The sequence below is a fragment of the Acanthochromis polyacanthus genome, chromosome 11 (genome assembly GCF_021347895.1).
Source record: "Acanthochromis polyacanthus isolate Apoly-LR-REF ecotype Palm Island chromosome 11, KAUST_Apoly_ChrSc, whole genome shotgun sequence".
In the NCBI taxonomy this organism is placed as follows: domain Eukaryota; kingdom Metazoa; phylum Chordata; class Actinopteri; family Pomacentridae; genus Acanthochromis; species Acanthochromis polyacanthus.
The window spans coordinates 7,053,452-7,076,513 of record NC_067123.1 but is presented as its reverse complement, the minus strand read 5'-3'; the positions used below and the strand labels follow the sequence as shown (position 1 = coordinate 7,076,513).

General features: G+C 39.8%; 2 protein-coding genes across 2 annotated transcripts; one reads left to right on the top strand and one right to left on the bottom strand.

Moving 5' to 3' along the window:
* Nucleotides 1–340: 340 nt before the first annotated feature.
* On the top strand, nucleotides 341–4,412 carry LOC127536080 (uncharacterized). Its single transcript, XM_051955534.1, has 5 exons — nucleotides 341–353; nucleotides 441–527; nucleotides 629–1,739; nucleotides 1,871–2,974; nucleotides 3,136–4,412. The coding sequence occupies exons 1-4, from the start codon at nucleotides 341–343 to the stop codon at nucleotides 2,019–2,021; spliced, it is 1,362 nt and encodes a 453-aa protein (XP_051811494.1). The 3' UTR covers nucleotides 2,022–2,974; nucleotides 3,136–4,412.
* Nucleotides 4,413–5,134: 722 nt separating this feature from the next.
* Nucleotides 5,135–16,846, bottom strand: LOC110959928 (major histocompatibility complex class I-related gene protein-like). Its single transcript, XM_051955974.1, has 10 exons — nucleotides 16,654–16,846; nucleotides 13,543–13,815; nucleotides 13,102–13,392; nucleotides 11,741–12,025; nucleotides 10,927–11,035; nucleotides 10,064–10,108; nucleotides 9,633–9,665; nucleotides 8,391–9,281; nucleotides 6,925–8,292; nucleotides 5,135–6,773 (listed from the first exon to the last, which is right to left on the bottom strand). Exons 1-6 carry the CDS (start codon nucleotides 16,706–16,708, stop codon nucleotides 10,093–10,095), a joined length of 1,029 nt encoding a protein of 342 aa, XP_051811934.1. The 5' UTR covers nucleotides 16,709–16,846; the 3' UTR covers nucleotides 5,135–6,773; nucleotides 6,925–8,292; nucleotides 8,391–9,281; nucleotides 9,633–9,665; nucleotides 10,064–10,092.
* Nucleotides 16,847–23,062: the final 6,216 nt, after the last annotated feature.

Genomic DNA, 23,062 nt, shown 5'->3' with positions numbered 1-23,062 from the left:
TACTGTGTTGTACTTATGTCTGTCATAACCTGTTGTTTTTTGCCATCGTTCCCTCTCTGTAGCTCTTGCTCTGCCTGTGAAAAGACCTGTACCTCTGCCTCAGCAGCTGATGTTCCTCCTGCCAGAAACTGCAGATCCTGTACCAACAGACACCACTGTCACAGCTACAGGTGTGTGTCATGTAGAGAGAGTGTTCCTGACCTGTTTACCTCCATGTTGTCACGCTCTCTGTTGTAAATCCTTAAAAGGGTGTTTCGTTGTCATAAATCAAGTATAGCATGATGTTAATGTATACGAAAGCAGCAGACAACTAGTGTGCAATTTTGAATAAAATAGTTACATGGCAGGGCCCAGTGAGATTCAGGGACTGCAGTGTCGATGTTAAATTCTTATGTTTTTCTTGCTGTGAATAATAATGAAATGCTTCATGTTCAATTTAGCGTCAGAGGAACTTTCATTTTCTGCTGAAACGTCTGCAGTTCCCAGCCAACCTCCACTTCAGCAGCCAGCGGCACAGAGAGCTCAAAGTCAGTCATCAAATGATTTTGATTCGGTTGTTTACTGCAGATTTATCAAGTCACACTCAAAATCCTATTATTTCTTTCTATGTTTATTTCTGTCTGATTAGGCCAGCCTTCGACCCAGCCATCACCTGTCTCCAGCTGTCCTCCACCACAACCTCCTGCCTACGACCACGATGTCAGCCAGTGGTCCTGTTCACAGCAGCAGAGGATCTGGATGAAGACAGAGCTGGAAGCAATGGGTCTCTGGCCGGGCTCCATCCCTGTGCGCAACCTAATGAAGATGGTGTCACTGTGGCGTTTCCCCCCTCAGCCAGAATTAATTGACAGTGTTGCAGACTTTCCATCTACCAAATACTTCCAGCTCCATCCTTTTTTCATATGGAAGCCTGAAAATGACAATTTAATGGGCAGGCTGAGGAACAACGAAGCCCTCCCATGTATTGGAGGTTGCGCTCATCCTCAAGTTACTTCTGCGGGTGTCGGAAGACCTCGAGTGATTGTTGGCCTCACTGGACACTATTACCTGCTGTCATCCAGGCTGTGCTGCAAAGTGTGCCGGAGGAGGTGGTACGCTGACAACCCTCACTGGCTGGAAAAACTTCCGCAGAGGTTCACCAACCTGTTGCCAGCAAAACTTACTTACAAGAAGGCAATCTGTAAGTCAGTGTTGGATGAACTCAGGCGAACAGGAAACTCACCTACTGACATGGCAAAGCAGATCATGGAAGTGATGCACTTGAAATATGAACATGCACACTTGGCCTCCCTCCTCAGCTGCCAAAACATAATGGATGCTGAGGCAGGAAGATCTGGACAAAGAACCATCACCCAGTTCATACGACAGGAAACCCAGCCAGAGTCTTTTGGGGCATATGAGGATTCAGACGGCTGGAATGGAATCTCTGTGTCTTCACACTTCCTGACGGACTGCCTCCTGCATGAATACCAACACCAGGAGGGTGCCATCAAGAAACTCCTGCAGGGCACCTTTGGACAGGCTTTTCGCTCAGACCACACCCGCAAAATTGCCAGAAAGGTCACCTTTTCATCGGGCGCCATGTCATCATATGCTGTGATGAATGAAAACTGGATGATCCTTTTATGGGTCATGGTGCAGTCGGACACAGAGAAGTCGCTGACGTCACTGTATGAGGGTCTGGCAAACCGCTACAGTGCCGCAGACATAGAGAAGGCACAGTACCAGTGGGTGGACAGGTAACAAATTATCTGTTTTTGGTCGTGTTTCATATTTTTCCACGTCCACAACTGATGGAAAATTTTTGATTCATTTTACACAAAGACTAACTGATATGACATTAATATACTTTATCTATTTTGACTTTCAGGGATTGCTGTGCAGCGTTTAAAGTGTCAGAGTGTCACCCCGGAGAGCACGACTGGCAACTTAGTGAACACATGTGCATCAAGAACACACTTCAGTACAAACATAACAATAAAACTGGACTTGTTTCATTGCATGAGGAGATTTCTCCGTGAGTGCGTTTCAGAGCATCATCCTCTCTTCGCCTCCTTTGCACAGTTCCTGTCTGTCGCCTTCTCTATCGTGGACCAGGAGGACTTGCAGAAGCTGAAAGATGCCTATGCTTTCTGTGGCATTCAGCCTGCCAACCCCACAAAGCAGCCCATTCGGGAGCACTGCAGGACCAAGATCCCACAGCCTCAGGAGCTTGTAAAGAGGGTTAAGGGAGTGTTCCAGCACTTCTACCTGGCCAAAGATCCGAATGATGTGCCTCTCTTCAAGCCCTCAATGCTGAAAGCCTGGCGGATCCAGCGAACTCATATGCTGCGAGGTTGCCTGAGCGATCCTGAGGTGGAAGGAGGGATCTTGTACAGGCATGGGGGGACCTTGCAGCTCAACCATGTGCAGGGTGAAGGGGCTAAACTTCCTGTGTGGATCCCCATCAGAAGCACATCACAGCAGGAAGGTTACCATTTTCATCAGGCTCAGTGGGTCACTGGAACACACGTGTCCCCGGAGCTCTTTCAAGCACACGGGATGACAGGCGTGGCGAGGTGGAACTACCAGCGTCTAGTGGACTTGAAACAACCTGGTGTTCGTCTTCCAGCTGTCTTTGATCCAGCTTTGATAACAGCACTAAATGTTGCATCTGAAAAGGTGCTGGGGCGTGAGAAGTATCCTGCTTTTCACCTGTCTGGCAGAGACACTGGAGAGAAGTTTGGCCTAGAATATACTGAGCCTGGCTGCCGCCCAGTTCCTCTAGACTGGGAAAAGCACAGGAGCAAGACAGACTCTACCTCTGCCCCGAGTGGTCCTCCTCAAAGCGCTGTGCCGACTGTCCAGCTTGAGCCTCCTCAGTCAGCATCCACGGCCCCACCCAAGCTGTTGCAGTTTCCTGCTCGTCCATCTGGTGACATGACTGATCCATTTATGACTTCAAGTACCACTCCCAAACTACAGACAGAACCAGGTAAACATTTGAAGAAAAAAAACCTCTAGCATGAACAGCAGTCCCACAAATGAATCCTATTAATTTCTATAAATATCTTTCTTAGAAATATGATGAGAGGAACACAAGATGTGACAATTGTATTTATTGTATGTATATATTGTACTTTTCTTATCTTCTAGGATCCACATTTCCGCCACCTCTGCCCCTGCTGTCCTCGCCATCTGCAACCCGCACTGGACCTATAAAGACTGGTGGGAGGGTGTTTGTGCTCGACCACGCTGGCCAGCTCCCATGAAAAAGACCATAGACGACCTCCTCAATAAACACCGCGGGCAAAAGGACATGCTGAAGCTGGTGGACCAGGAGTATGCTGCTCTAGTTCACAGCAGCTGTAAGGACCCAAACAGCGGGCTCCATCCCACCACTAAGCTGCACATAACACAGTATATTAAACACCTGAGTAAGCTGCTGAACACCAGATCCTCTTTGAACACCAGCCCAGAGAAGGTGGAAGAAAGGCAGCAGCTTTGGCACTCTCTGACAGAGGGCAGTGAGACAATCAGCGTGCCAGTTGTTGCCATGCCAGCTGCTGTTTTTAACCCCCCTCCACCTGTTCAGACACCTCTAACGCAGGACTCAATAGAGGAAATCATTAAAGGTATCATGACCAAGCAGCAGCAGCAGCAGCAACCACCACAGCAACAGCCGGGGAAAAAAACCCAGACGAAGAAGTGCCTGTCCTGTGGCCAGCCTAAGTCCAGGTATGAAAATGACGGTTCTTCTGTCCATTTCTTCTACCAACAGGGCCCGGTCAGCTACTTCTACTGTTCCACTAAGGTCTTTAAAACATATGGTGCTGAAGGTCTGACGGATGAAAAAATGGACTTCAAAGACTTTGCACGGACAGAATTCTTTCAGCGTGAACTGGAGGCAACAAAACAAAGGGTGGAGGAGAGAGTACAGCAAAAAAGAAAAAGGACTGACTCCCAGCCGACAGGGACACGCAAATGCCGGTTCTGCAGACTGGAGCTAAAGCAGGGCCCGGACAGTCCTCACATACACGCTGGCTTCACTGGAGTATCAGGGAAGTACATCTACTGCCCAGCAAAAATCTTTTCTTTCTACAAAGATAAGGGTATGGACAAGGAGATGACCTGGACAGAGTTCCAGGAGTCTCCTTTCTTTGAAGTGGAAAAGCAGAGATGGGAGGCTGAAAAATGAAAATGAGTGAGAGGGTGGGCTGGTGGCTGATCATGTGCGTACGTATATATGTATACATCATTTTTGCTCTTTGTTCAATTTGATTTGTTTGTGAAACAGTTGAACTGTTGTTCTGTGTGAAAAAAGAACACATTTCATTCAGTTCCGTCTGCGGGTCTCATTAATATGTGTGTATAATGTACAGTAATCAGAATATTGTCATTGAAACTTTGAGGAAGATTACCAAGTTAGTCACTTAAAGAAACATTCCCTTATCTTTGATTTGTTTTCGATTTAGTTCTTCATTTCTGACATGTAAGTAGTACTAAGAAAAAGAAAAAAGACAAAAAAAGCTGCAATTTCATTGGCTGTCACTGAATGTCAACTATACACGACTGGCCCCCGCGTACAAGACGGCCACTCTACCCACTGAGCCATGCCGCCCCAGCTATGTGTGAATGTGGCCCCTGAACTAAAATGAGTTTGACACCCTGATTTAAACAGCTAAACTTACCTCTAGCACTAATCACATTACTAACACGATAACATCACCAACTATTCTGTTACAATAAAACAACATTTATTTACCTCAATAATAAACAAGAAGTTACAAAGCCCAAATCACCCGGGATTTTGTCTGTCCCCTGGTACCAGGCCTTTGTGCACAGTTGGAGCTCATGAAGAAAACACACATGAACAGGGCAGAGGCCTTTGGAGGGGCAGGTGCTCAAAGTTAAAAGGGGACACATGGAGCACAAATTTGAAACACCGTGCAGAAACATACCTTACAATATAACTGGCTGAATTTTAGCAACCCGTATTCATAAATAATACAACATGGAAGCAGTGACAACAGAAACACACAGAAATAAAAAGAAGGCTGGCATACTTTATCCTCTCAGCATGCTGTGTGGTTAACTAGCGGCTTTAACTGATGAGAGGTGAGTGTAGAGTCAGACACACACAAACACAGGATGCTCTCTTCTGAATTACTATTAATTTTATTTTTGCTTTATTTATTAGTTTGGGCCTCAAATACTTTCACACACACATATATATGAAAAAAAAATTAAAATAAAATTTAAAAAGCAACTTTGACAAAAGGGCATTTTTGGGCATCAATAGCCAAAGGGGCAGGTGCTTCAGCCCCCCCTTCCCCCCACCGTGAAAACCATAAATATGCATAAACAAAACTTCTGACACCATAACAAAATACTAGGGCTCTACACCTATGTCACCCAACAGTAGGAATTAATTACATTTAAAGGCAGAAGCTGCAAATAATGAATAAATGTCAGCACTATCTCATCATATCCTCAAAGTCACCCAGAATTTTCACAGTCCCCGAAATATTTCTGATAAATTCAATACGGTCACACAAACTCATTCATCCTGAGGAGCGCACTTTATAATGTGATTGTTCTTCACGTTATTTTAACAGTAAATTTCATCACGTCGATCAATTCATCTGAAGAACTGATAAAAAGCTCAAAAACACAGGAGTAAAAACATAAAATCAAGATAACATTGGCACAAAGCAATCATATGTTTAGTGATGAACAATGACTTTAAAAGGCATAATGTCTATAGGTTGCAAACAAAAAAAAAATCAAAAAGTGTGTATATTATATAGCATTAATTGTACTGACATTTCTGCAATAACTGACTTAAAAAGCTGAAAAAATAAAACTACACAGCAGAGTATTAAAGGCATAACAGCAGTAAATTTTTTCTACATCTTTTTAAATCAGACCGAAATCTTTCTACGTGCTTTTTTTAAAATGAAAAAAATCATTTTCATCCTATTAAAATGATACCAGTGTACTCAAAGTGGTTGCAGGGACACCATGCCACATTTGTAAAAACTTCTTTCCAACTGTTTCACTGATCCAGAATTTGTACGGATTCAGAAAAATTGCACTTAAAACTTTATTTCTTTGCTGTCAGTCCCTCTTCTTTGTGTTCCTTTGTATTTTTTTGCACATTTTTAAGGTTCTGTGAAGAACTAAATTGTCCCATTCTTTTATACATTCACAATTCACTTATTACAAAGTTTCTGTTGACAAACAAAACAATCAACCTGATGGTTTTAGTCTAATTTGGTATCAAATTAGGTATAAACAACTTTACCTAAAGGTTGTTTCCATCTTTCTCCTCTATTCTTTTGCAGACCTGGTTTTAAGGGTCTGGCTCACAGTTACCACTTATTTTCAGATTTAAGTTTTGAACTTCTGAATTCCCATTGAACCTCTTTCCTGTGAAGAAACTCACCTGTCCAATGATCTAAATCACACTATAACTTTGAGGTTCAGCTTTAACAGGAATGGAAACGTCATTTCCTTTGTTTTTCTTTAAAAAAAAAAACTTTTCAGCAGCTCAATAGAACCACATTTTCCAGCTGATCCATCAGTTTCGCAAGACGTTGGACTTTTTAAACTTCCCTTTTAGGTTTTATCAGTTACCCAGTGATTGAAATATTTGTTGAATTGGTAAATCTGGTTCCTGTGAGTCTTTTTGTTACTCTGATGGACATGCTGGTGCTTGCAGAATCTTCAGCCTTGTGATGGGTTATTCAGGAGACTCGCTGTCTCAGGAGTCTGGCTTGTCCGGCCACTTGCTGCAGGGACAAACAGCTGTATTATTATTTTTCATATAGGCTATCATCTGAAGTCAACGTGTATTTATGTTCTCCTGAAAAGTCTGGCTGGTTCACAGAGATTACAAAAATGCTAACTACGTCTTTCAAATGAGTGACCAAATACACTTACAAGAGACACCAGAGTCACTGCCGTGCATAGAGCCTGTGGATGAAAGAAAATGTATTCAGGTACAGCATGTGCTTATAAAACGTACAATATACACCAGAGGTTAACAGACGTGTTTTTTCAAGAACGATGCTGATTGATTTTTGTTCTCAAAAATGACTGATAACCAATATTTGGAACTGATTATGTTTATAAAGCATGTAATAGCATTGAAGCTGTCATTTATAACTAAGCTTCAACAGTAACAGGGAGGACTATTACTGCACATGTATGCTAGCATTAAGACTGATGCATCCCAGGATGTTCACACGCTCTCCTCTCATCAGTCAGTTTGTCTCTTGCAGTTGCTGCTCTTCTCTGTTTTAATCTTTCAATATTCTGTCACTTTACAGGGTTTCTGCAGAAATCAGCCAGTCAGATTTAACGACATTTTAATGCTATACTGTAAAATTTTAATACTATGACCGTGAACTCAACAACTTACACGGTTTGCTTTTTTGTAAAAGATGATTTTTATATGAAAACTGTCCCTACATTTCACTATTTCTGAATCCGGAAACCACCCTGACCACCCACAGGCTGTAGGTATTCTCTGAATTCCACGTTTTCCAGTCATTTTTGCTGGAATTTGCATTTCCCCATTTCCCAGCTCTCCTCCACCTGGTCCAGCCTGCCGGACACTTTCCCAAGATGCAGTTTTTGGTGATTGTACCCGACTGGGTGGAACAATCATCGCAAATCTTCAGCATGTTTACACGGGTGCACATATCTGATCAATCGCAGTCTATAATTACATATATTATCTGATATTTTTCTTGAAAACTGCAGAAAGAATTTTTAGTGCCACTGAAAATCAAACTGAATGATTTCTAATGCCATTTAAGGCCTTAATTTTCACACCTTAATTTTCACACAATTAATTTAATGACTGCTAATGCTTTTTATTGCCCTGCAGAAACCCCGGTTTAATTCCCCACTTTGGTCCATATCTTAAAACACTACTAATTGTTTGTTCCAGACACTGTTTTAGTCTAAGGCATGGATGCCTGCTAACTTAGCCACTAGCTGTTAGCATAGCTTTAGCCACTGTGAAAGTAGCCAAATTTCAGTTTGTGGCAACGGCTCAAGTTTCTTGTTCAGTTTTTTTTTTTTGCCGGTTTTGTCTCTGCTGAAGAGACACACCAGAGACATCAGCCGGTCTGATAATAGTTTGATCCCCAATACACATACAGGCTATCTCTAACTTTAATTAAAAAAAAAAATTTTATTCATGCACCCCTACACAAAGCTAAACTATGAAATGCAGCTCAGTGCAACATATTTACAAAAACAAATTGCTCACCATTGCTTTCTTCCCGTCATCGCTGCTACCTGCACACAGAAACACACACAAAGGGAAATATTGAAGCCCATCTGTTATATTCTGTTTCCTAACATACATTTATATCTTTGGAGAGGAAAACACTTACCAGAGGAGGAAGAGCCTCGGCCATCATCTTCTTTACACACACAAAGACACACACAGAGCAAATATTAGGCTTGAACTGCAGGGTTCCAATGAATAATCAACATAGTGGTCGAAAATCTTTGGCAAAATTCGTTGCTAACAAATGAAATTACTGATTAGTTGGTGGCATCATTGCTTGTCTGTTTTCACAACGCATCTACAAAGTTTCTACCTGACTGCATGTGTGTGCTGTCCTTCACAATCACTATGTCTTTTATTAAAAAAAAAAAAGAAAGATGTGGACTAAATCCTTTAAACACAAAAAAAACTGTGTCCCTGACTGACTGCTCTGACCAACAGTGAGGAGAGGAAAATACAAAATACTGGATTAAAAAAACAAATGCAGTGTGGCTAAAAAACACTACAGAGGAGCAAACTGAAAACTGGAAGATACATTGAACACAGTCAAACAACTTTCTAGTGTTGATGCAGCCTACTGCGAAAGACGGCATAACAATGTGAAAATGTAAGAAGGAGAACATCTATATAACTGGATAGCACATGCTGAAAACAACCCAAAGCAAAACCTTAAAGCTGACAGTCAAGTAAGAGTTGTTTAGTAATTGTGCGATTCATGATCCAAATAGCCGCATGCTTGTTTCAATAACCAGCAGATCAGAGTGCTGCAGCTCTATCATCTGCTATAAACTGTTCTGGTAGCAGTGTTTATGTCTTTACAGAGGAAAGCACTTATGGTTGAGCGAGGTGTACGAGCAGTTAGTCGGATTGCCTACTGACATGCACACAGAATTATTTAAAGCCATCTGCCACAATCTGCATGTTTCTCTATGTGTATTTATGTTTGCAGAGGAAAATACTTACCATTGGCAGGAAAGCATGGGAACCACAGTGCCTGCAGACACACAAAAAATATTAGGACCCAAATGTTGCAGCCTGTTTTCATACGTTTACTGTTTTACACTCCTTTTGCATGTGACATTTTGTGACCCTGTTAGGTTCCCATATCAAACTTTTTTCAAATGAATGAGGATAAATTTTAGAGGAAAAAGATGAATAATCCGCTGCTTCTGAATTTTTTAGACAAAGATGTGAAATATTTACTGTTTCTAATGTTTGAATGTAAGAAATTGATGATTCTGTTTGCTACACAATAGTTCAAATATCTTTGGGTTTGTTTCAGGCAAAAACAGCATAACTGAAAAAGTCACTTCACTCTGTGGGGGATTACAACAGGAACACTTACTTTGCAAACCGCTGACAGTCACAGGAGGTGTACCTGTTAATAAACACAAAGTTAAAAGATGCTTTGAGAAACTGAACTATTTTAATCTGCCCTCAAATCAGAGGGCAGCAATCAGCTTACACTGTGGAAAAGGACACAGCTTGTAGGGCACAAAGAGAATATATTCCTATTTTTGGTCACTCACAAACCAGGCCAAAAGCTGAAATAAAGGACAGCACTGGTTTGGTTGACTTTAACTGGTACCAGTCTATCAAATATGCCTGGACTGGGTCGGAGAGTCAGACTGGCACATTTTTGGTTTGGGTCTTTCAGTGAGATTTGATGGTAGCGAGACAAACACTGAATAACAGCAGTCATATGCTTCTTAATCAGTCCTGCACAGATGCCAGCTTTCAAAATTCACAGGAGTGGAAAAGTAGAAAAGTAGTTACCATTGAGGTACTTGGCTTCAGGTTTGGCTTCATCTTTGGCTCCTCCTGTTAATACAGTTAACACAGACGGTGTAATTCAACATGGATATAATCACAGCATTCTCTGAATCTGTGTCTGAATACAATCTGAGGTCTGTCTGACAGAGGGCGAGCAGTCAGAGAATTCTTAGAAATCCAAGCTTCAAATATATTTTTCTGGTCTGCCTTGTGTGATATTTTCTGGACCTATTGGTTGTTTTGTTTATAGGTTTTTGCCATTTCTAATTTTACTGCAGCTGTTTTAATTTTCTGCTTCATTAGATCTTTACTTGCACTGTTCAGGAAAGTTCTACAAAAACACAGAAAATTTATCACATATCTAACCCAGCCATGAAAATAACATTTTCATGGCTGAACACAGTTGTTTTTTATCCTCTTCACTAAATGTTGAATAAGATCACAGTTTCTTGCTGTTTCTGCTTCCACCACAATAGTGTCTACCACCTGTGGAATGTAAATTTAGATTTTAAACTGAACTCTGTCAGATAATGATTGCAGGACTGCTGTTCACTGTGACCTTTAAGCATCTTGTGAAGCCCACAATAATAACAGACCTTTGCACTTGATAACCAGGAGGATACAGATACACACAATGTGGTTTGTACTCTGGGTGCAATTTCACGACATAAAAGTTGTATTACAGTTTCGGTATGACATATCAATGATTCCATGTGGCTAAAATGTGGGTGTGAGACAGCACAGCACTGTACAGCCCTGTTAGTAAGGTACTACTTAATGTCTTTCACTTGATATAAAAAACAGAAAAAAACACATTTCACTTCACTGTCGTTAAAGACAGGGATTATAGAGCACGGTGCACCTACTGATATAGCCGTTTTTCCACAAGACGTACCAGCAGCACCGCTACTCCACCAACAAGAACCACAGCTGCAATCACTCCAGCAATCAGACCCGTGTTAGAACCTCCAGCTTCTTCAGAGTGAAGAGAAACACAGGAAACATTCACATTAGTTTCATGTTCACATCACCATAATTTCCATGTTGCTGTGCTTAAATGTAGATGCAAAGACAATTTAATGACATGAAACGACATGGAATTGACTTTGTGCAAGTGAGAAACACAACCTAATGTTTCTCTTTGTTAAACCTGGAGTGTGGAACGTTTGTCGATTTCTTTTAGGCAAGAAGAGAAAAAGGCACCTGGACCATAATCTTCCTTCTGAATTTTATTTTCTATCTGGAGCTTCTGAAACTTTCTCTGGATGCTTCTCAGGTTTTTCGTCCATAGCCTTAACTACCCTCCTAGTTGTTGTAGTTTACTCCGTCTCCATTGTTATGGTTACCTCCATCTGCAGCTCTGGTAAACTGATCATCACTGCATCCGGTGCACCAACACAGCAATGTTGCCACAGAAACCAGATTTTAAACTTTGGTACACTGTGAAATACAGTTCTTTCCTTCACATTTGTTCATACATAAATATAAATGTCACGGGGGGCAGCTTTCACACGCGACAAACTGACTCGGAATTAAAACGTGGTTTTCAAGAACTAATGAAAAATAATTTTCCACTTCAGGACTGAGATCTGTTGGGTGAACTGTATACAAAGTACACATTTCTCATCTAAATGACACAAAACTGAGACAAATTATAAAAAACAACAGAAAGTTACTTACTCCAATCCTTCTCAATGTCTACTTCAGATGCTTTATGAATGATCCGACAAGTGTACGTCGACACATCAGACTTCAAAATCTCCACATGGTCTCTCCTCTGATAGGTGTCGTCCTCATTTGGACGAACGCCAGAGGTCTCCAGTCCATCCAGTCTACTCAAGACACGGCCGTTCTGTTTGATCTCCATGATGATGTCTTTTGGGTAGAAGCCGGTGGCCAGGCAATTCAGAACCACAATGGACTCCACTTTGGATTTTGTTGTATACAAGAAGACCTTAGGTTTAGCTGGAAAGAGAAATTATAAAGTGATGTTTGCAGGATGCTAAACTAACCATATGCAACAACTGTTTGTACCACTGATGTCCCCGTAACAATCTGATTCAGTCACAATAAGATCACTAGAACTACCAGCTACTAGACCTGGATGATTAAAGGACAATGTTGTTCGACCATTCGACAGTTCAAACTGGTGCAAACTGCCACAAAAGCGCATAACGAATACATAGTTTGACTTCAAGAACCAAACCAGAGCACACTCCCTCTGGGGATCCAACACAGCCAATCATGTCCCTTGAGAATGAAGCACCGTCACTCAGCGGCTCTTTCCAAGATACACTCGTCTAAAAACACTCAGGACTTTATGTTCTCACCACCTCCACCGAAGTGAAGCAGTCCCAGGAGCTTCAAGACTGACTGGGTGACCAATGTAGCACCAATTCAAGACCAGAATTGGTTCAAAGTCTATTAATTAAAATAAGTAGGACTTAATTTAATTCAGTATTTTTACTGTTGATTAATCTGCCAGCTTTTTAAAAATTAAACAATTACTTATTTGGTCGATACACTGCCACAAAATGGTGAAAAATGTCAATTGGTTTATCCCCAAACCAAATATGACAAATGATGTGTTTTGCCCACAACCCAAAGATAACTTTTGTTTACTGTCATAGAAGAGAAAGAAACCAAAATCTGAGAATCAAAAATTGTGTTCATTTAAAAAATTACTCAACATGACAAATCATTTATCAGAGTAGTTGGTGATTGATTTTATAGCTGACGATTAATCGATCGATCAGCAGCTCTTCTTCACTGCTGACCTCTCCAGGCGTGTAAATTCACCTCTATCTGAGAGAACAAAATACTCTTACATTATTTCTGAGGAGGTAAGGTAAAGCAGAGCCATTTCTATCACTGGTTTTGATACATTCTAGGAGCATATAATGGAAGCACTGGTCAGCAACTGGTTTGGCTTTGACTAGTTTATTTTACGTTTCAAACATGCAACTGTTACTAAAGCTACGTCTAGAATATCCACTAATGTCTAATACAATAACACAGAGCTTATTTTATGCCATACTTACAGACTTTCTTCAGATGCTTTTGCCCATAATCCAAAAATTCCTTCAGCCACTTAATGCACTCATTCTCCAGGTATCCCTTGGTGTACTCCTTCAGCACCATGACACCATCCCACTTCCTCTTGGTTGGGACCGCAGGCTCAATCGAGGCCACCCAGACGCCGTTTCCATCATCGAACGAGAGGAAGTCACTTCCATCGTAGTTGTACCTGTCCATGCCACGGGTAAATTTGATCGAGCCGTCTTCCTGCACGTCGCCCACACAGCCGTGCATCCACTGGAGAACATGGATGTCTGAAGGGAGGAAGCAGATAAATACCCAACCAGACAAGACGGGATGTGAGAAATATCAATGGCAGCGCTCAAAACTTTATTTTATTTATATATATATATATATATAATATGTTCAGTAATAACTTGCTGTTTATGTTTTGAAGATCTTACCTGTGTCATTCTGCCTCATTCGCTTCATCAAGATGTCGATGTTCACCTTGAACCACTGCTGCTTGCTGCGGCGGGACTGAGTTCCTTTGTCCCAGTAATCCTTCTGCAGTCGCTCCTTCATCCAGCTTTGTTTGGGAACTTTTTCCCGGTGCTCGCTGTCGTAGTAGTCGATCATCCTGTCGTCGAGCAGGCCCATGGCGGTGAATTCATGGATGCCCGCGTAACTGACAGGTTTGGAGAGGGCCGTGTAGATGTAAGTGAGGGAATGGGTCTCTGAAAAAAATTTTTTTAAAATCACAGAGAGCGAGTTATCAGCTGAGATAAACAAGTTTTGAGGTCCTACTTATCTGAGCATCTTTAAAGATCCATCCAAATATTCAAGCACAGCATCAGTCACAAAGCTTGGACCTTTATTAGTTCAGCCACCACTATACCGTCAGGGTTTTCGCCAGCGCATTTCAGCGTAACGGCCCGTTACACTGTCTAATGGCCCGTTACGCTCAGTTTAAAAGATTACGCTGTGATTAGGGCCACTACGCCAGCGCATTTCAAAGATGACGCTGTTGTTATGAGAGTGTGTGGCTCCGTCATGAGAGAGGGAGAGAGAGCAGCGTGTGTGTGTGGGAGGGAGGGGGAGAGCGAGTGAGAGAGACGGGCAGTCGGTGCAGTCGGAGGAGGACAGAAAGTGTGTATTTGCTGGGTTGGCCTTACTGTGCGGTTCAGCCACTGTTTATAAACAATAAAGACTGCAGTGTTCTTCGATACGGCTGGGCTCCTGTGTCTTTGCCTCTACGGTTGCTGAGGAAGTGAAGGGGTTAACCCCGGGCTTCCTGACCACGGTCGGGGGCCGAACAGGAAGGGTTAACACTGTGATTAGGGCCGCTGCACGGTTATTTTGACAGATAACGCCATGTGCGTTTGTTTTTATCAACTGGGTGCCTATCTAGGTTAATTTATGTCTCCCCACCTCAGCCGTACTTTCCTGTCGATTGACCCGTTCCCGTCTATTGCGCGCGTGCAGGAGGGCCTGCCGTTACGCTGAAAAAAAATCCTGGCGAGAACCCTGACCGTGACTAAAAAACAAGCTATAAACTCAACATTAACAGACTTTTACAATCAGACTTTGCTCTGGAGCCAATTCTGACTTATCATGTCACAAGTATTTAGACAATCTCGTCTGTCCACATACTCAAACACACGACTGCTCCACCTTCATCAGAACATGATTTCATAACACACAAAAAACACAACATTATATTTCATGCCGTAGTTGTAATTGATGACAAATGTATGAATTTTTTTAATTCACCAACAGTTAAATGTGTAGTTTACAGGTGTGGCTTTTATCTCACTGGTGCCATTAAAACAGCAACAACATCAGCTGAGATACGCTTTTTTTTTTAACTGTTGAACTATGGACTGCTGTTATAACCTGGTCATTAACAGGAGACTGTTCCACCAAACTTTCTTTAGAGTTCACTGACGAGGATATGCTTTTCTTTTGGTCTTTTGTTTGAAATTTTTTCAGCAATTTCAGACATCGTTTTTGACTCGACAAACCCTTTTACTATTTAAAAAAAACAACTGAAAATGAAACATCCTTGTCAATTTTGAGATTGTGAGATTTGCTGCTACTATAACAAGACTGGTGAAAAAGAAACATACAAAATACATATCTGAGCGTTCGCTTTACTACTCTTTTTTTAACATTTCTGGACATGTATGCAAACTAGCTTGTATTTAATGAGGTAGTATCACATTTGCATGTTGTAAAATTTATTTCAGGAAATGTGTAAAACAAAAAAGATTGCCTTAATGTAAATAATCAGGCCTCATGGTAATGGCTAGCTTTACACACACACACACACACACACACACACACACACACACTTATATAAGACAAGATGTCCAACTAGTCAACTGACCAAAGTAATAATTCACAGATTATAATGACAATAAAAAAATATGAATACATTCATGGCAGTGCTGTGAAGACAACTACTCAACAATGCAAAAAACAACTTTCAACTGTATTTTTGGTAGTTTTTTTTAGGTTGTAGCTGTGGGACAGTTTTTTTCAGTTTTTTTTTTTGGACTTTTTAGCCTTTTATTGATAAGTGCAGATGAGACAGACAGGAAAGGAGGGAGAAGAGTTGGAGGAAGACATGCAGCAAAGGGCCGCGAGTGGGAATCGAACCCAGGACAGGTTTAAAATAAGCTAGAAAAGTAGAACAGTGTATCAGTTTAAGTGAAGTGTCTGCTATAACCAGCTCAATCTATCCATTTAATCAGATTAAAAGAAAAAAATAAAATTAAAAAGCATATATAAAAATACAATAGCCAAGTCTAATTTAACAGGTCAGAAAAATCTATCCAAACGGAAAATCGAGATTATACCAGAGAGCCATAAAAATGTGTGATTTAGTTTAGAATTAGCAAGACAAGGACTACACAGTATGAACAGAGGTGAAAATCTGGATGTAGGAAGTGAGATTAATTATAGGATATAAAGTCAAAACTGCACTAACCAAGTCTAAATTAGTAGATAGAAACTAAATAAGATTAAACAATGGACATTTGGATCTAATAAGTAAAAATAAAAGATAACATGTAAAGTCAGAACTTTAGCCTCACATAAGGAAATAGTTTAACCATTACGCAATTTTCTTCTTTTATCAAGTCAAAACGGAACAATTAAAAAACACAAACTACGAGTAATACTTTTCTTTCTCATTTTTAATATATATTTGTGACAGTTACACCTTATTCACCTGCACCTTAATCGATATTTAACGCCAATGTTCATTTAAGCGCTCATACATGACACGGTTACGACGTGTGTCCACCTGAGCAACAAGCTAAGTCGACAGCCAAAGCTAACTAACAAGTTCAGTCGACGAAATTCAGCAGTAAGTTGGTTTTCTTGGTCTGTTTTTCAGCATCACGTCTCTGGAATAACTGTACGTTGCTAAAATTGAAGAAAGTGATCGTCTGCATCGATATATTTGACTAGAATTACAGCCTGAAATATTGTTTTTCTAAAGACGTCACAACTGTTTTACTTTCACTTTTAACGGGACAAACAACATCGTGTACAAAACAACAACTTACCGCCATTAACCGTCAGTTGAGCCCCCAGGAGGACCAAAACAGCGATCAGAAACATTTTAAACACAGACCAGAGTCTCTTCTTGTTGGTAAATTCGGCGTTATCGCAGGGATAAAACGACTCTATGTCTGTGTCAGGCCGACTCCGACTTCTCCGATGCTGCTTCCTCCTTAGAAAGAGTCATGTGTCGGTGATTAGTCTGCAGCCTCAGAGGGGCGGGGCCAACTGTCTGACGAAGGATCATAGACTGTTCCGCTGTTACGCTTAGTACCATCGGCGGATCTAGGGGGTGGCTACTTGGGCTCAAGCCCCGGATGTTTTCTCAAGAGCCCCGCAGCAGCAGCAGCAGCAGTAGCAGAAGCAGAAGCTGAAGCTGCTAGACAGATTGATGTTCCCGGTTTGTGAAACTTTGACTGATTTTGCTAGCTGGCTATCAGTATTATCCGTTAATACCAACAACAACACAACCGCACTGAAAATGAAAGACAGCAAGATCAATGTTGCATTCCAGGATAAGACTAAAAACCCTTTATGAAATATGAATGAAAAGTATTACTGGCAAAATGATTGAAGTATTCATTGTGCAGAAAAATGCTCCCTGTCAGTGCTTTGCCATTATATAAGATGTTTTTGGATTATTATACTGTATTTTACTACTGCAGATGTTTAAGCTTGTGCTAATTTTAGCTAATATGTACACTTTTGGGTGGTTCAATCAACAGTTAATAACTATGTTTCTTTTAGCTAATCCAAGGGAGTTTAAAACAGTTCATTTATTTGAAGAAGAGGGAGAATTTTCTAATCTCATCAAGAAACATTTCAAACATTTAAACTCAGCATGTGAGTATTTTCACATGAATTTTATGAATCGTTATCTGAAAAGTAACTAAAGCTGTCAAACAAATGTAGCTGAGTGGAAGGAGAATATTTCCCTCTGATATGTACCTTAAAATGGAAATACTCAGGTAAAGTAAAAGTGGCTAAAAATTGTAAATGTACTGTCCACCACTGATGTTAACGTTATAGAAATCATGCATGGGTCTGATTTTTAAGTGTTCTCTGTGCCATTCACAGCTTTGAATTGGTGGTAAGTTGATGTAAACAAATAAAAATAAAATAAGGATAGTTTTGTGTGCGTGGCACAAAAAAAGCCGGAAAAAATAAATCGGCATCTGCACCCTCAGGGCTAAGCCCCTGATCTCCTAGAATCCTAGATCCGCCCCTGCTTAGTACACTTCTGTATTTTAAGAAATTATTTCCTGAAGCCTAAAAATAATAGGAAAACAAACCTTATACCATGTGGCTTATATGCGTTATGTATTTTATTTCATATATATGTGTGTGTGTGTGTGTGTGTGTATATATGTATATAGGTATTTAATTTACTGTATACTCATTGAAATCACTTTTTTCTTTTTTTTTCTTCTTCTCAAATGCTTTGTTATATCCTGACTGTATTTTCTTTGATTCTAAATAAAGATTTGCATTAAAAAACAGCTATATAGCGTAGTCCACATCTGTCTATAGATAGATTTTTCAAATGAATTTTAAGGATTTTCTACAGTGTAGAACAAAACTGCAGACATCAAAGTTATAGAATTACAGAAATCTACCTCTTCAAGGTAGTGTCTTCCTTCCTTTCTTCTAGCCTCAGTGCCTCGCCATGTCTTGATGATGTCATGTTGCGTGGGTGTGTGTGCCTGCGTGGGTGTGTGCCTGTGAATGGCTGTCTATATGTAGGGAGGGTGGAGAGTTGGGTTTTTTATTTCTATTTTATTTTTAATTGTATTTATTTATTGTCTTCTTTGTTTTTAATTCTTGTGAACCACTTTGTGTTGTTCTGCATGAAAAGTGCTATACAAATAAATAAAGTTTGAAGTTTGAAGTTAGTATGTATAAAAAACGTGTAAACAAAAAAATTATGAAGTATCTATTAGATTCCTGAAATTAGCAACTGTTTGCCTTGATAATTGTCTTCATAATTGTTTGAGAATGTAGAAAATAGTAAAAAAATAAATAGATAAATAATATAATAACTAAAATAACGAGACAAACATTCAAATAAGTAGGCCTGGTGGCCTGGTTTCGACTGCACTCTGCTGTATCCATATTCCTGATGAGTGTCTGTCATCTGTTATCTTCATGAGAAAGCTGAGACTGTAATGTTTGGACAAATCCTAAAGTAACTTGTATTTTCTTGTTTGATTGTTGAGCTCTGTCCTTGAAGCTGAAATATTCCCTCTGCATTTTACCCTTTATTTTACTTTAATAAAATACAGAAGACAAATATTGTTGCACCTTGATTGCTTTACTACGGCTCATTTATGTTTACATGTGCCTTCTATCTATCTATCTATCTATCTATCTATCTATCTATCTATCTATTATAAAGATGACTTGAGACTGTAATCTTCCAGTCACTATTAGCAATTTAAATGTTATTTTTGAGTAACTTAAACTATATGCTGAATTTTTGACACTTCTGACTTCAACTAAAAGTTATTTTTGATTTTCATTTTTAAAGTTTTTTTTTGCCTTAAAGCTGCCTAACAAGTTATATAATGTATAATATTCAATTTCATGAAATAAAAATGTCATATATGCAGTGATTTTAGCTGACAGTCCCAAAGAGTTCAAGCTAGTTGGCTTGAGCTACATCCAGCTAATGTAGCACATTATTAGCTTGACATAAAGTCAGCTTGTGCTACAGCAAGCTAATATAGCCTAGCTTTATTACCTTAAGTTAGCTTTTTAGTCGGCTAATAATACATTTTTACTGCTGGTTAACTTCTAACTGTATTAGATGATAGTTTACTAAATGTATCAGAAATCTAACATTAGCATTTGACAGAGTAGAATGGTCATTCCTTTTCTACGCTATGGAAAAATTCAAAATTGGTGCGGGGTTTATTGACTGGGTGAAATTGTTATATTTGTCCCCTAAAGCAGCTGTTATCACGAACCTCTATTGTTCAGATTCTTTCCCACTAGAGCGTGGAACCCACCAAGGATGCCCCTTGAGCCCCCTTTTGTTTGCACTGGCTATCGAGCCACTGGCAGAGCACATTAGAACTTCTTCAGAGATTAGGGGCTTTAATATTGAAGGCACAGAACACAAAATATCACTTTATGCAGATGACGTACTTCTGTATTTAGTTGAGATTGATACCACCATCCCACATCTGCTTGAATGTCAACAACAATTTGGATATGTATCAGGTTTTAAAGTAAACTTGTCAAAAACAGAAGCTATGCCCATTGGCGCTATGGTGGGATCTGCTCCACCTAGTGGCTTCCCTTTTTATTGGTCACCCAAGGAGATTACATATCTAGGAATAAAAGTTAGTCCCTCTCTCAAAAAACTGATTAAATTAAACCTGCGACAAATTATAACGGGCATCAAGGATGACTTGGACAGATGGAGAAGTTTACCTGTTTCTTGGTTGGGCAGGATCAGTGTGCTGAAAATGAATGTATTACCTAGGTTCATGTATCCACTACAGATGCTGCCAAATTTCATTCCTAATAGCTGGTTTGCAAATTTTGATAAATTGTTCACACAGTTCATTTGGCAGGGAAAAAAGGTAAGAATGAAAATTAGTAAACTTCAGAGAGACAAGGATCAAGGAGGATTAGGAGTCCTTAATGTACGACTTATTGGGCTGCACAAATGCGCTATATATATGAATGGGTGAACCCGGACGCTACAAATACATGGATTGACATGGAATCTTGGAACTGTGGCCTCCTAGCACTAAGAGACTGCCCTTTTATAGCCTACAAGAAGGTAAAATTGGAGGTTCAAAACAATTTCATTGTCAGGAATACGTTGAACACATGGAACAAGATTATGTGTTGCTTCAAATTTAAAAAAACATTTTTCCCTTCTGGCCCCAATATGGAAGAACCCAGATTTTGTTGCGTCATGATGCAGTGTACAAATTTTGGCAGGAAAAAGGCTTGGACTGGCTTGTCAAACTCTATGAGGGAGGCGCAATGGAGTCATTTGAAGCCCTAAAAAGTACATATTTTTTACTACAGTCTCACTTTTACTGCTATTTACAAATAAGACACTATATATCTAAAAATGTACATGCTCCCAATATGACATTTTTGGAAGATCTTCTAATACAACCCATGCCAAAAAGATTTATTTGTCATATTTACAAAACCTTTGGTTTAAATTTTAACTATTCTACTGACATCAGAAAACAGTGGCAGACTGAATGATATAGGGGAACAAATAGAAGAGAATGTGTGGGTTTCAATTATAAAAGACACACTTAGAATTCTGAGCTGTAACACAGACAGAGAGACACAATTCAAAATATTACACAGACTCCATTGCACACCACTGCTGAGGAGCAGACTTGGATTAGGCTCCCCTAATTGTATTAAATGTAACTCAGAAATTGGTACATACACACACATGGTTTGGAAATGTTGTAAAATGCAAAATTTCTGGTCGGAAGTGAAGGAAGAAGTTACTAATTTGATGGGATATGACTTGGAGCTCACCCTATTTCAGTGTATTTTGGCAGCGAAAGTGGACAATGCTAGGGACAAACATAATGCCAAACTGACTGAAATTCTCTTATATATAGCAAGAAAGACATTCCTCAAACTTTGGATATCAAAGGACAGCCCGACAGTGGAGGACTGGTACAGGGAGGTCCTGAGAATACTCCCTGTGGAAGAGCTGACCTACACCCTTCATGACAATACTGAAGGATTTATTAAGATATGGCGACCCATTCTGGACTATGTGGCTAATATGGACACATCATAGTCCGGACCCTGTTTTACTAAGTCAACAGTATTCCAGTCAATTTAAGAATAATTGACACTTTGGTGGTGCAGACGGGTGAACTTCTGGTGTGCTTGTTTGTGCTTTTATTTATATTATCATTGTTTTTGTATTCATTTAATTACTTATTTATTCTTTGTCTGATACCTGCTGTATGTTCAGTTGTTCAGTAGTTTAAAAAAAAAGTGGGAATAATAATGAATGTAAAAATCTTGTGTTAAAACTTTCTCGCAATAAAATTTTTAAAAAAAATCTAACATTAGCAAGACAATGATCTTCAAAATCATTGATGTCAGAGGGTGTGTCTTTCCTCAAAAGTCCTACTCTGACATTTTCACATCTTACAAGGAAAGTTTTTATGTTTTGTTCAAGCTAATGCAAATTATGTTGTATATTTAGGACTATTAAAAGTAGCCACTGGTCTAAAAAGCACAAAAACAGTTTAGAAAACAAACAAAACTTTAAATTAGTAGCAGTAATCCTTCATAAAGATATAGAAAATGATAGACGCTCAACTCGGACGGAATTTTTTGTCATTTATTCCGCATACAGGTGTTTTGGAAACAAAACAAGTGGAGAGACCACCAGTGTCACCTTGACACGTTTTCTTAATGCTCGTCATTATAAACAGACACAAAAAAAGAGGATGAGATGACAACAGTGACAAACACAAAAAAACATCAACAAAAAACATGTAAAAAGTTTAACCAATCACAACATAAATGCACAAGACCGGGGAGAGATGCTGGAATTATAATAATAAAAAAAAACAAAGGTGTCAAAGAGGAGAGGAAATGAAAGTAAATAAAGGCAGGGCTGCGTCAGATTCGGAGTAAAAGGGTTGGAGGAGATGAGAGAGACATTCATTGATTTGTGAACAACAATCAAAACAGATGTCTTTCTTTTTTTTTGTTTTAAAACCAGAGAACAGGAAGTCATGAGGAGAGAAAAATTAACATTCACAAAGGAAAATGCAGAACACCTGATATATATATATGTTTAAGCATACACGACTCCTCAGAGTTACACTCCTATATCCAAGGATCACAAGTTGTTCAAGGTTAACTTTATTTTGAAATTTCAAATCACCCTTCAGTCTCGGAACAGCTTCTTGCCAAAGCTCTCCCTTCGTATCGCCATATTTTTTTTTTTTTAAAGAAGTGACCTATAATGGTGTTGGGATTAACTTTAAATCTGACCTTTGATGGTTTATTAGTGGGTTAGAGCAGGTAGCCAAAGGAGGGAGATGAGAAGTTAATATATCTGTGACAGCTTTAAACTCGGGACTGCTTTGGTGTCGTGGAAGAAGATGTGGAGGAAGCAGGTTTATTCCAGAGTTTAAAGCAAACAGGACCATTGAGATCCAGAGGAAACAGCAACACTGGAAAGGGGTGGAAGGTACAGTGAATCGACTCGTGGTGTGCAGTCTGTGCGGGTCTGCAACCATCTGGATTTCATGCAGCCTACAATCTCATGACTAAAAAACAAAAAGAAAAACTAAAAGAAATAAACTGAGGTACTTTCGCATACAGAGTCACAAAAAGCAGAGAGACGTCACTGACATGCAGGCGTGGAGAAAGAAACAGCACGGGGTGGCAAAAGCA

Excerpts from the sequence above, each read along its gene's own strand:
- LOC110959928 (XM_051955974.1), bottom strand. The coding sequence starts at position 16,708 with ATGTTTCTGATCGCTGTTTTGGTCCTCCTGGGGGCTCAACTGACGGTT. Across the intron at positions 13,816-16,653 it reads TCAACTGACGGTTAATGGCG|AGACCCATTCCCTCACTTAC; the intron begins GTAAGTTGTTGT and ends AATTTTTTTCAG. Across the intron at positions 12,026-13,101 it reads AAAGCATCTGAAGAAAGTCT|CTAAACCTAAGGTCTTCTTG; the intron begins GTAAGTATGGCA and ends TTCTCTTTCCAG.
- LOC127536080 (XM_051955534.1), top strand. Across the intron at positions 528-628 it reads AGCGGCACAGAGAGCTCAAA|GCCAGCCTTCGACCCAGCCA; the intron begins GTCAGTCATCAA and ends CTGTCTGATTAG. Across the intron at positions 1,740-1,870 it reads CAGTACCAGTGGGTGGACAG|GGATTGCTGTGCAGCGTTTA; the intron begins GTAACAAATTAT and ends TTTGACTTTCAG.